General features: G+C 39.0%; 1 protein-coding gene across 1 annotated transcript in view; it reads right to left on the bottom strand.

Moving 5' to 3' along the window:
• LOC124615977 (mRNA cap guanine-N7 methyltransferase) overlaps positions 1-12,397 on the bottom strand; it is a 126,643-nt gene extending 114,246 nt beyond the window's left edge. Inside the window, exons 1-2 of the mRNA XM_047144180.1 lie at positions 12,019-12,397; positions 11,739-11,946 (exon numbers count right to left, since the gene is read on the bottom strand). Of these exons, the coding sequence (XP_047000136.1) occupies positions 11,739-11,946; positions 12,019-12,126 (316 nt within the window). The 5' untranslated portion in view covers positions 12,127-12,397. The remainder of the gene's footprint in view (positions 1-11,738; positions 11,947-12,018) is intronic.
• Between the last annotated feature and the right edge of the window lie 274 nt (positions 12,398-12,671).

The following is a 12,671-nucleotide window of genomic DNA, read 5'->3' as shown; positions in this document are numbered from 1 at the left end:
ACCAATATTATTCTCACAAGGAAATGTTTGGCACTATTTGGAACAGTAGGTGAAACATCATAATTAACATTTGTGTGTTTCATTTAAAATATGTCTAATTCTTACATGTGAGCCACATTCATGTGCATTTGATTTGTGTGTTTGGCTTATATTTGATTTGTCATGTGTGTTGGTTTCATATATGATGGCTTGTAAAATTTGTTGGAGTTACTATTGTTATGGTGCCTATTGCTAGTACTAGTGGAGATCCTCATGCTGGTTCCCTATTGACTTCCACATTTCAATAAACACTGTCTCCCTGAAGAGCCCATTTAATGACAAGAAAGACTTTTTTCTTTTTAACAACACAAGCTCATCGGGTAAAGTTGAGATGTGTTAAAAGTGGTAATTCAATTGACCTAACCTATATAGTTACCACTAGGACAAGGGAAATGTTTATGATGCATTACTGGCATGATATCATGTGGGAGTCAACTCTGAAAGGTATGTATGTTGTTTGAAAGATCCAAAATTTGTTTTGATAAAATTCATTTATGCTGTTTATCTTCTTTAAGGCTGAGTATTACATGATCCAATCACATTAATGTGATCACTGCCTATGTTCGATGTCAACAAGCAATAACCATTCACAGACAGCAGGTGGCAGCACTAGCAATGGATGATATGTAAAGCGTGTTAGGGGAGGAGAGGTGGGAGACATGGAAAACAGTGCAGTCATTGTCATAATGCGGAAGCGAAGCTATTTATTTGACTTCCAAAAGGGCATATCATTCACTTTCGAACCAAGGTTGAAAGTATTTCTGAAATGGTTAAGTTTACAAACTGTTTGTGTGCTGCCAAGGCTGAAGTATACTGTGCATGGCAAAATGGTGCTATCCAAAACCATCGCCGAGGCAACAGTGGTGCACCATGGGCCATACATGATAAGGCCTAACAATGGCTATGGTGATGTGGGCTAATTTATGTGCAACTGCTGAGCAACTAATTGCCCAGACGAGCCAAGGGGCTACCAACAGTGTCACCTCAATGACTTAAGCGACCGTTGCTGCGTATGGGCCTCTGCACCAGGCGCCTGGTTCATGCACCCATTCCGACTGTTCTTCGTCAGCGACGAAGGCTAGAATTTGCATGCCTCTACTGCAACCAAACATCCCGTGAGTAGTACAAGGTGGCCTTTTCAGATGACTCACATTTTATACTCCCTCGGACAGCTGGCCATTGGCGTATAAGGCCCTGCAAGAATTCGGAGTACTCAGGCCGGAGGAGGGAGTGTTATGATCTGAGGAATGTTTTTATGGCATTCCATGGGTGATCTTGTCATTCAGGAAGGCACAGTGGATCAACATAAGTATATATCTGTCCTTGGGGACCATGTCCCTCCCTATCTGCAGTTTGTTTTTTCCTTGGTGTAATAGCATCTACCAGCAGGCTAATGCAATGTGTCACACAGCTTGCTTTGTACGTGTATGGTTCGAAAGAGCAGCAGAATGAGTTTACCATACTCCCCTGACTGCCAAACCCCCCGGATTTAAATCCAATCGAGAGCATGTGGGACCGCCTCGACTGGCCTGTTCATGCCATGGAGTCTTTACTGAGAAACATAGCGCAGCTGGCCACAGCACTGGAGTCGCCATGGCTCCACATACCTGTTGGTATCGTCCAGAATCTGACTAACTCTATGCTGCTGTGCTCTGTAATTCAGGGTTTTGACAGGTGGCCACATTAATGTGACAGGGCCATGTATTTGCATGTCATGAGGTCAGCGCCAATGGGATGTCTGTGACTGGTTTTCTTCTTCTCACGAACTTTCTAGTGCTGTAATCAGTGAGGGGAAAAACTGCGGAGAAGGGCCTGCTTTGGAAAGGTATCACCCAGGCAAGCCTACAGCTGTGGTTTGCATTTTTGGATCTGTTTTTTTGGGTAAGAATTAGGGGGGCTTGGCTATTTTCCTCGAACTCCAGTCAATATTACTAAAGAAAATATAGAGGAGGAAAGTATTACTTATTCTGATGGACGGACCGCTTATGGAAGTTTTAAATAATGAGCATGTTGATGTTAACAACCATGCGGAGTTTAAAAATTTTACAACTGGAGCATGTACCAATACAAAAAGAGGGTTATTTGATACAAATGGAGTTGTTAACAGGGGTATAAATCAAAAGCTACTCTGCTAATGTGTGTGTGTGTGTGTGTGTGTGTGTGTGTGTATGGGAGGGGGGGGGGGGGAGGGAATGCATGTGTGAATGAATGTTTTTTTCAATTATTTTTGAATGCTGTGTTTCCTGTTACATTTCTTGTGAGGAATCTTAATATTTCATTGTTTTTAGTTCTTGTGGTTTATTTTATTGGCAATGAGGAGGAGATCGGGCCTACTTGATGCATGAGAGAGAGAGAGAGAGAGAGAGAGAGAGAGAGAGAGAGAGAGAGAGAGAGAGAGAGGCATCTGTGATTTGTTACTTTTTGCATCTCATCTACTTTTCCTTTTCTGATTTTTTAAAAATAATTAAACATGAATTTAAAATGTCACTTTATTATGATTATTATTTCTTCTATTATGACTCTCTCTTCTTCTGTGTACTTTTCCTCAAGAAAGTGCTGGCTGATTTAATCATGAATGGAATTAATTTCATTTTACCATACTGTGGCTCAACAATCTCAGTGATAAAACAGCCACATTATAGACCAAAAGGTAACACATTCAATACCTGTCCAGCCCTAGGATTTTACCTCTCACATATCACTTCTTTCACTCTATAACTGGCTGGGTAATTCAGTTCAAACATCAGAGGAAGTCAGCAGCAAACCAACTCCAATTCAGCCATGCCTAGTAAAGCACTTATAGCACCCTCATGTGGATGGTAGCTTCAACTTAGTATACTGGTGGAGATGGAAATACAATGATGGGTGTGGGTTGTTACCTGTATTTATATATGTCTAGTGCAAACAGAGACTCATGGGGGGAGGGGGGGGGGGGGGGGGGGAGGGAGAGAGTGGCATGGCATTGGGTTAGGATAATGTTGTATGCTAAATGTACACAGCCGCCGACTCCATGGGGCCTGAAGGGGCCCGAGCCCCCTCAAAAATTCGTTTGGGGGGCTTAGCCCCCCCCCCCCCCATTAATTTAAGAAAATTATTAGTTACATTACGATTAGTAAAATCACAAATTAAGTTGATTTTTTTTTTTTATTTTCCTTGTTTGATGATAGTTACCTTTTAAAATACATTCAGTAATGAGTTAAAACAAATAATTAACTGAAAACGAGTGGTATGAATCATGATTGTGTTATGGTGCTGCAGGCACACTTAGAATTTGTCCCAGTGCACGAACCTTCAGGTAAAGTCTGGTGTCGGCAAGCCAGCGCTGCAACCGCAGCAACATCAAAAGGACTGGAGCAGAAGTACCTGGAACCCTCCACCTCACGTCGTCTTGACGCTTTGAGACATTACAAAGCTGCGGCTATATATAGCCCACCCTCCTGTCGCAATCGTTCAGTGTGGATAGTTTCATTCACTGCATGCTGCAGGCGTGTTTAGTTTTCAGACTTTAGTGTCTAGTGGAATATTTTATATGACTATATTTTATTCGTTTACTTTAGTCTCTTAGTGTATTGTGAATTAAGTTTGCAATGGATAAATTTGTTACCAAAAAGGCACACTTGTAAGTTGATGATACTGTAAGTCAACCTCCAACAATTATTGTGTCGTCAATTGCTTCTTTGTCTTCAGGCAAGAACTGCTCACAACTGAAACCTGGACAATCCGGTAAGGGAAGATCATTTCAGAAGTCTTGGTTGATCAAATATACATGGCTAGAATATTAAGCGTCTACCGAAAAAGATTTCTGCAAAACCTGCAAAGAGGCAGATGTTAAAAATCTATTACAATTCTCTTCAAAAAAAGAAGATGCATTTGCTTTGTAGGGTTTTCTAATTGGAAAAAGGCTTTGGAAAAATTCCGTCTTCATGAAAATATGTTTATGCATAAAGAAGGTGTTCTGAAACTAAATTCTATCACTAACCAAAGTGTGGCCTCCCGATTGAGTGAACAGTTACATGGTGATATGAAGAAAGGCTGTTTAGCTCTTGAGACAATTTTTACTACCGTGCAATTTCTATGCCAACAAGGACTAGCAATTAGAGGCACGAAGATGTAAACTCAAATTTTTTTCGACTGTTGGAACTCCGAAAGAATGACATACCTGAGTTTAAAGATTGGTTAGGGTGTTCGGGGTATAAGTGGACACCCCACAATATTTGAAATGAGATCATTGATCTACTAGGAAAGTCTGTGTTGAGAAAGGTATTGGCTTCAATCAAAAAGACTGGACATTTTTCTATTATGGCTGATGAAACAAGTGATTCTTCGATTCTCGAACAAGTGTCATTTTGTATTCGTACTGTCGATGATTCCTTAATCATCAACGAAGACTTTACTGGCTTATACGAGACCCCCCAACACTTAATCACAAACTCTGTTTAGCATTTTAAAAGATGTTTTTGCTCGTCTTGATTTGTCAATGGATAACTTAAGAGAACAGTGCTATCTATGATGGTGTCTCGAATATGAGAGGTTAGTTCAAAGGACTAAAAAAGTTAGTTTTGGATATACATCCAAAAGCACGTTATTTGCACTGCTCTGCTCACAGTTTAGACTTGACAGTTGCAGACAGTCTCCACCATCTTACATCTGTGAGCGATATTATGCCTTTGGCCAAGGACTTAATAAACACTGTAAGGGAATCCAACAGAAGGATAGGACTTTTCAGAAGCATATGCTGTGAGAGCGCCAACGACCGAGCTGGTCTACGACCCCTTTGCCCAACTCGAAGGACTATTCAAGCTTCTAGTATCTTGAGAATATTGAAATACTTTGAAGAACTTCTAGAGTTTTTTGAAATATTTTCTGCAGAGGACAAAACAAAGACAGGTTACAAATTTGCAAGCTACCTTGAGTCAATGTTACAATCCAAGAATTATTTCTTTTTACATCATTATTGTCATGCAATGAACCAAGCAGAGGATGTCAATGAAAAAAATTCAATGTCCTCATCTAAGTGTTGCTGATCTGGTAAACATTTTTGAGGGCTTGATTTGTGTATTGAATGGAAGGAGTGATAGTTTTGAACACTTTTGGGAATTGTGTTTAAAAGAAAAACCTTCACAAGCTGATGATCCTGCACTTGCTTGGAATCTAAGTATACCAAAAAGTATGAAAACAACGAACCCAGCTCACCGCACACTTTCAAAACTCTAAAGGAATACTACACAGCTATTTATGTTGAAGTTTGTGAAACAGTGAAATCTTGCATTACTGAGTGGTTCACTTCAACTGGACTCACACAGGTCATTGCAGTTGAACAAGAGTGCTTGCTTTTAGTAAACAGAGGTGAAACAAATTTCGAAAAATCAACTGTTTTTAAAAAATGACCTAAACATTGAGAGACTGCACTTACACTTGAATATGTTAGCCAATATCACTAATAAAAAACAACTAGTCTTAAACACCATGTGTCATGTAAGAAAGTACATTACACAAGAACCTGCAGTTGGAGAAAAGTTATTTGAAGTAGTGAAGTGTATTAAGCTTCTCCAAGTAGTTCCAATCACAACAGCAACACCAGAAGTGTCATTTAGCGCCCTTAGATGTCTTAAGTCATATCTCCGATCAACAATGGAACAAAAACAATTGAACAACTTGGCTGTTCTTCATGCCCACCGAGAAGTTTTGGATGAATTGGATATCTGACCAGTCATCAACGACTTCATATTTAGTAATCCAGTCTGACACTCTACATTTGCACCTTTCTAAAGACACTCTAGCCCCAATAATGGCATTTAGAGCAATATTAAAAATCTTTATAAAATAGAGAATTAAATACATACACCTTCAGCACTTCTGCTGCAGGGCAAGGGACAGCTCCTAACATTGCCGACTGCCACTGCATGAATCCTCAACTTCTCATGGCCGAACAAAGGTCTCCCTCAACAATTTTTACCCCCCCCCCCCCCCCCCCCCCCCGCACACACACTCTTCTCTTCATTACCATTACCAAACTGACTATTCATTGATACCTCAGGACGCGTCCTATCACCTGATCCCTTCTTTTAGTGAAGTTGTGCCACACATTTCTTGTTTTGCCAAATTTCATTCAGTACCTCCTCATTTGTTAACCTACCCATCCAATCTTCAGCAATCTACTACAAGACCGCATTATAAAAGCTTCCATTCACCTTTTGCCTGAGCTGATTATCACCACATTTCACTTTCATACATAGCTACATTCCAAACAAATATCTTTGGTAAATACTTCCTAAAACTTACGGTTGTGTGTGACGACAAGACCACAAGGCTGCAAGGAAGTATGGACTAGATGCATCTAATGTGTGATGTTGGGTCGCATCAAGAAAAAAGTGGAATAAGGCAGTTTCAATGAGAAAAGGCAAACGTATTGAACTTGAAGCAAAGGCTACTTCCTATGTGCAAGATAAAGATGACAGATGGGTTGCCTATCTCACAAGAAAAAACGAAACTGAAGGCCTTGGAAATTGCAACTGTCTTAAAAAGGCCCACAAGGAGAATTCCATGTGAGTATTGGTTTGTGTTATTGGTTTACACAGAGAAATGGCCTTGTTCTATGACAAAATACTACACCAACATGGAGAATGCCAGTAGATCACAGAGAACTCAAGCAGGTTTCGAGGAAAAACTGGTTAACTTCTTTAGAAATAAGGACAGGAACACAGCAATCAATCACAATCCCAGTAGACTTTTATTATTTTTGCCTATCCAGATTTCAGTTATAAATCTGCAGTGCATTAGAGTGAGTTATAATCCAACAAACTCCCAGCAGTACATATCATTATATGACTTTACTGATGTACAAGTGGAAGGCAGTTTCCTTCTGCCTGTAAACCAGTAAGATCATATGGGAGTTTGTTGGATTACAAATGCACTGAAGATGGCTATTTATAGCTGAAATCTGGATATGCAAGACTAATAAAAAATTAATAAAAAACAATGGGATTGCAACTAACTGCTGTGCTCCTATTCTTCCTTATAATAATGCACAGTTGCTGTGCGCAATGGTTCTGTATGGAATCAAAATTGATTAACTTCCAGCAGTATGTCATCCAGTTGCTAAAGTGTTGTTTGCACCCTTTTCATCATACTGGCAATGCTGATGTAACACCAGTATTTTTTTGACGTGCTGAGTAATACAATAGTAGACATGAAAAGGGGCAAAGAGTATTCTCTTAAAGACAAACCAAGAATGGAACACCAGAATAAGTTATCCCTTATGTCATTCTGAAGAGAAAAGCTGTACCCAAAGAAAACTTCCCTAGGGCTTAGTGATTCACTGATCAGAATAAAGCTGGATGACAATGCAATTGATTGTTGGCTGGCTGTTTACTGTTTGGAATTGAAGACCTGGGGCACTAATTGGTATGGAGCCATGCTAATTTTGGATTATTTTAAGGGACATCTAACTGCTGAAGTAAAAGACAAACTTGCTGCACAAAAGACAGACCTTGTCGTAATACCCAGATGAATGATTTTAAAACTACGGGTGCTAGATGTGGAAGAAACAAGCTTTTCGAGGACAATCTCCTAAAATTGTATTCAGATCGGCTCCTGGAAGTAGACCACGTTCTTACATGTTTGGTAAGATTAAGAAACCATCAGCCACCCTTGCGTGTGAGTGGATTCTTGCTTCATGGGCCTCCATATTGTCAGAGACCATCATCAAGAGGTTTAAGAAATGCTCTGTATTGTGTATTGAATGCATAAGAGGGCAGCATGAATGATCTACGGGGGGGGGGGCGCACACACACACACACACACACACACACACACACACACACACACACACACACACACACACACAGAGAGAGAGAGAGAGAGAGAGAGAGAGAGAGAGAGAGAGAGAGAGAGAGAGATATGAAGTGAAGACCAGTACTGATAGTAATGAGGGTGAATAAGACAAACTCAGAATATGGTACCAGTACATTAGATGACAATGTGTTGTATTATATGTCAGAACAAATGTTTGCAGTACATACCTATGTCTTATATGTAACTAAAAGTAAATTTCTGGTAACTTTTCACCTCTAAATCAGTGTGTGGCCTATTTGTGCATAAAATATTTTTTTTTTTTCCCCATCAAATTTAGAGGTGCAGCTTATATGTAGTGGTGGCCTATTATTGGGCCAATACGGTAGGTGTTAACAAGTTTTTTCTTTTTTGTTTCCCAGCAATGCTTCTCTCTTATTTCCTATCTACTTCGGCCATCATCAATAGCAAAACGCATCCTATTACCATTCATTTTATAATCTCCTTTCATGACAATTACAATGGCATCAGCAAACCTCAAAGTTCTTATTTCTTCTTCCTGAACTTTAATTTCCTTTCAAAATGTCTACTCAGTTTCCTATACACTAGCTCAATGTACAGATTAAATAACGTTAAGGATAGGCCACAGCCATGTCTCACTCCCTTCTAATTGTGGCTTCCCTTTTATGTGTTTCGACTCCTATAACTGCAGTCTGGTTTCTGTACAAGTTGTAAATAACCTTTCACTACCTGTACTTTTGCCGCTGGTACCTTCAAAATTTCGAAGGTTGTATTCCAGTCAACAATGAGAAAAACTTACTGTAAATCTGGAAATGCTATAAATGTAGGTTTACCTTTCTTCAACCTATCCTCTAAGGTACTTCGTTACGTCAGTATTGCCCCACGTTCCTACATTTCTGCGGAATCCAAATCGATCTGCTCCCAGGTTCGTTTCTACCAGTTTATACTTTCATCTACAAATAATTTGTCAATATCTCACAACCACGACTTATTAAACTGATGATTACATAGTATACACATCATAAGCTTCTTTGAAATTAGAGTTATTACATTCTTCTGGAAGTATGTCGGTATTTGTTTTGTTTCCTGGCCTTGTCCCACGTCTTCATGGGGTCAGCACACTAATCTGCATTTTGCAATGTTGGTGGTAGAGTGGCCTGGTGCCCTTCCTGGTATCAATATCAGGGTATTTCACCTGTCTCGTGCACACCAGGTGGAAAAGTTTTGTCAAAATTGGCTCCCCCCCCCCCCCCCCCAAGGAACTCAGTAATTCTGAGGAAGTGTCATCTATTCCACGAGTCTTGTATCCACTTAGATGTTTCAAAGCTCTGTCAAATTCTTCTTTCAGTGGCATATCTCTCATCTCATCTACTTACTCTTCTCTTTCTATAATAATGGCCTTAAGTTTGCTTCCCATATACAGACCCACTATATATTCCTTCCACCTTCTTTGTTTAGTATTAACCCGCTGTTTTAGCTCTTGATATTCATACAGTTGCTTTTCTTTTCTTCCAAGGTCTCTAATTTTCCTATACGTGTTGTCTATATTTGCCTTGACCATGGATGTTTGTACAGTCTTGTATTTGTTTTCTAGCCATTCCTGCTTAGCAATTTTGCATTTTTCAGATGTAGGTGACTACTTTCTTGGAAATACACCTAAATGCCCAATCAAATCTCAATTTATCAATGCAAAAGAAACAGCACGAAGCTATTTTTTCTTGAAGTAGCAGCTTTCATTCTTATTTAATATGTTAGATTTTCTGGCATAAGCACAATTATTATTATTAAGCAATACAGTGGTAGTTTATCGTTAACATAGTGCACAGATTAAATTTCTATGGGTTTGTTGTCTTTTGTTAACATACACACTGATTTGGTCCAGAAGGTTGAAATCTTGATGATATCTACAGAATGTGCAGAATGAATGGAATACTATGTCTCAAATGTGATTATTTCCCAATCATAATTCTTCACAGTGTTTGTTTTGGGGGAAAATGTAGCTGGGGGAGGGGAATGGATTACCGAATCTATGGTTCTACAGCAAATTCAAGGGTACAAATGAACGTCTCCTCCTTATTTTTGAAAGCAACTAAAATGTTTGCAGAGAAATAGAGTCCTGAAACCATCCCACAAAATTCTTTATTCATTACTGCTTCAAGTGGAGATAATGTCAAACTGTTGCGAACCAAAGAATAAAATCCCTCAGATACTGTTTCCAGTGTTACAGTCTTTATCACTGCCAACATCACCTGATTAATTTCTTGTCTACCAATGCAACATGTTTGAATAACTTATCCAAAAATGGCTGGAGTAATTCATCTAAAACTGCTATATTTCAATATAGGGATGGTGTTTCGTGTGAATTTTGCATGGGATCCTGCTCCTTCTCTACTGAAACAGCAAAGGGAGGAAGTGAGCACCATGCCTTCATCTATCAACTAGGATTTAGTATAAACACTTATTTGTGGCAGTTACCTCTGGCAGATAATGGTTCTAGTGTCAATTATATATAGTTTATCTACATGCATTGCTTCCACACTGGTTTGGGCCTTTTCAAAATGAGAAGGGTTACCTGCTGAAATACCTGCTGCTTTACACCAATTTACACAGCCGTATTCCTGCAAGGTATTGAATACTGGCTAAAAAACTTAAAAGCTCACAAATGACTGTGGCTAGTGTATTTAATAAATGTCCTATGCAAATGAACCAATAGCTTCAAGAGGGGCAGGGGGTAGGAAATTTGTAAAAATGATTCTATAGGATAATTACCAAAAAAGTTTAAAACAAGCAGCTTTTTGAACTGCTGGTAGAACTAAACAATGTGATGGCAGTGTGTATGGATTATTGTAGTATGGTAGCTTATGCACAAAACAGCTCCATATTAAATACATACTTATTATACGGCTATGGTCACCCATTTGCATAATCCACAATGAAAGCATTCCTCTGAACCACTATAACAATGATATATGAAACTCATATCTTGAATACATAACTAAATATCTTACAATCACATAAAAATGTAAGTGTGTTACATTAAATGCGTCAAGGGGAATGTTTGATACTAGTTGTAGCTTTGACCAGTGATGTAATGTTAATGGCTGCTGTAATCTCCTCCTTTGGTGCACATTTTTCCAATTCTATGTTAGTTGGCAATGCCACTAAGTGTGAAAGCAACAAACCTAGTTCTCATGACAGACTGAAGTGTAGGCCCCTAGCTTAGTCCATTTGAAAAAAAAATTGGAGCTGATATGTCACTGTAACTGCCACTTTTTTTACGAAGTTTTTCATATGTTTCCCACATCACTGGTCAAAGCCAACGACTAGTATCTAATATTCCTCTTTATCTCAAATCTTACACATGAACAGCAGTGTATTTATTGACACACACACATCAAATGGAATGCATCCAGATAACCGTTTTTGACTGTTTTCCTTTAGCTGTACCAGTGAAATTAATGTTTCCTTGAGATGGCAGTAAAAATACTAATATCAACAAAGCAAAATATAAATCATTCATTTGTAAATTTACATTTAACAGCAGGTAGAAGTGCAGTAGGCTATACGTTCCTATGTTCTATTCTAACATAGCACCAATAGCAGAAAATCTACCTAATTATTATGTTCACATACACTTCAAACGGAAAGATGACTTCGCAAGGTGCCATAGCGGTCAGCATAGTGCTGGGTTATTTCTCCCATATGTTACCGGAAAAAAAACAAATTTCTTACAAGTGGGAATAAATGAAACGCAAGCCGACGCGAACACAGTAAAATCTGGAGGCACCATTCCACAAGATGTTTAATAAATGCACTTACATGGACTATGTACTATCCAATTAAATCATTTGTAGATAAATATATTTATTTTCTTCCTGAGTACGTACTTATAAGCATGCTCTTGATCCAGTTGTTAAAGTTACGCAGGTAGAAAATACGGCTCTTGCAGCGAGCCTCAAGCCCCTTGTCTTCAAGTGTATTGTAATGAGCTGCTACAACAGAACCATGTCCCTTGTCATCTGCTTCGCGGGCTTTAGTCGACAAATCTGAGGGCGACGCTGCATTTGATGCCTCTCCTGCGCCCCCATTTGGAGACTATATAATGGAATAAACTCATCAATTTAGGAATTTAGGACTTGTAAATTTTGTTACTCTCTTTATACATACCGTCACATCTGAACTGCTTGTCGGCTTATTAGCCTGGCAATCGGTATTTTCAGGGTTGTTTTCTTTCATTGTCGATGAAAGTTCATTGGCCGTAACGTTTTCGGCCATTTATTAAACACAAAGGCTAACACAAAATCAAGAAAAATCAGAAAGCTCCGACTACGTGTAGCGCGTTAAACCGATCGTACATGTATACATAGATTAAATGTTTAAGCGCTACGGCTACATGTCTTCTAAAAAGAGTGGTAACCTGAATTTAAGTAGCTTGGTCACAAAACACGTGGTTTCGCGCCAAAAATTTATTGGTGTTATATCAATTTGTGTATACACAATAGCATCATCCTTTCATATAAAACCACCATTCTTCAAGGAAACATAAACATCTTTGTATCACGTATCATCTATGGAGACAGCCAACTACATAAGCAGACAATTGTTCCTCTCTAATCAATTTTGTTCGAACCTTACCAGTAAAACTGGTTTTGTATAGAGCAACAGTCGTTCATTAAATTTCAGTTGCTGTTGTTTTAAGTCGATTTCACACACGCAACTAACTTTACGCTACAGCTAATGGTGGCTTTCGGTAGTGGCACCGTGTACATGTCGCCACAGCTTTCATCGTGGCGTCAACTGAAATCCTATGGGTGAGTATT

Source organism: Schistocerca americana, chromosome 5, assembly GCF_021461395.2.
Source record: "Schistocerca americana isolate TAMUIC-IGC-003095 chromosome 5, iqSchAmer2.1, whole genome shotgun sequence".
Taxonomy (NCBI): Eukaryota; Metazoa; Arthropoda; class Insecta; order Orthoptera; family Acrididae; genus Schistocerca; species Schistocerca americana.
Note: the sequence above shows the minus strand (reverse complement) of the source record. Positions and strands in the feature narration are given on the sequence as shown.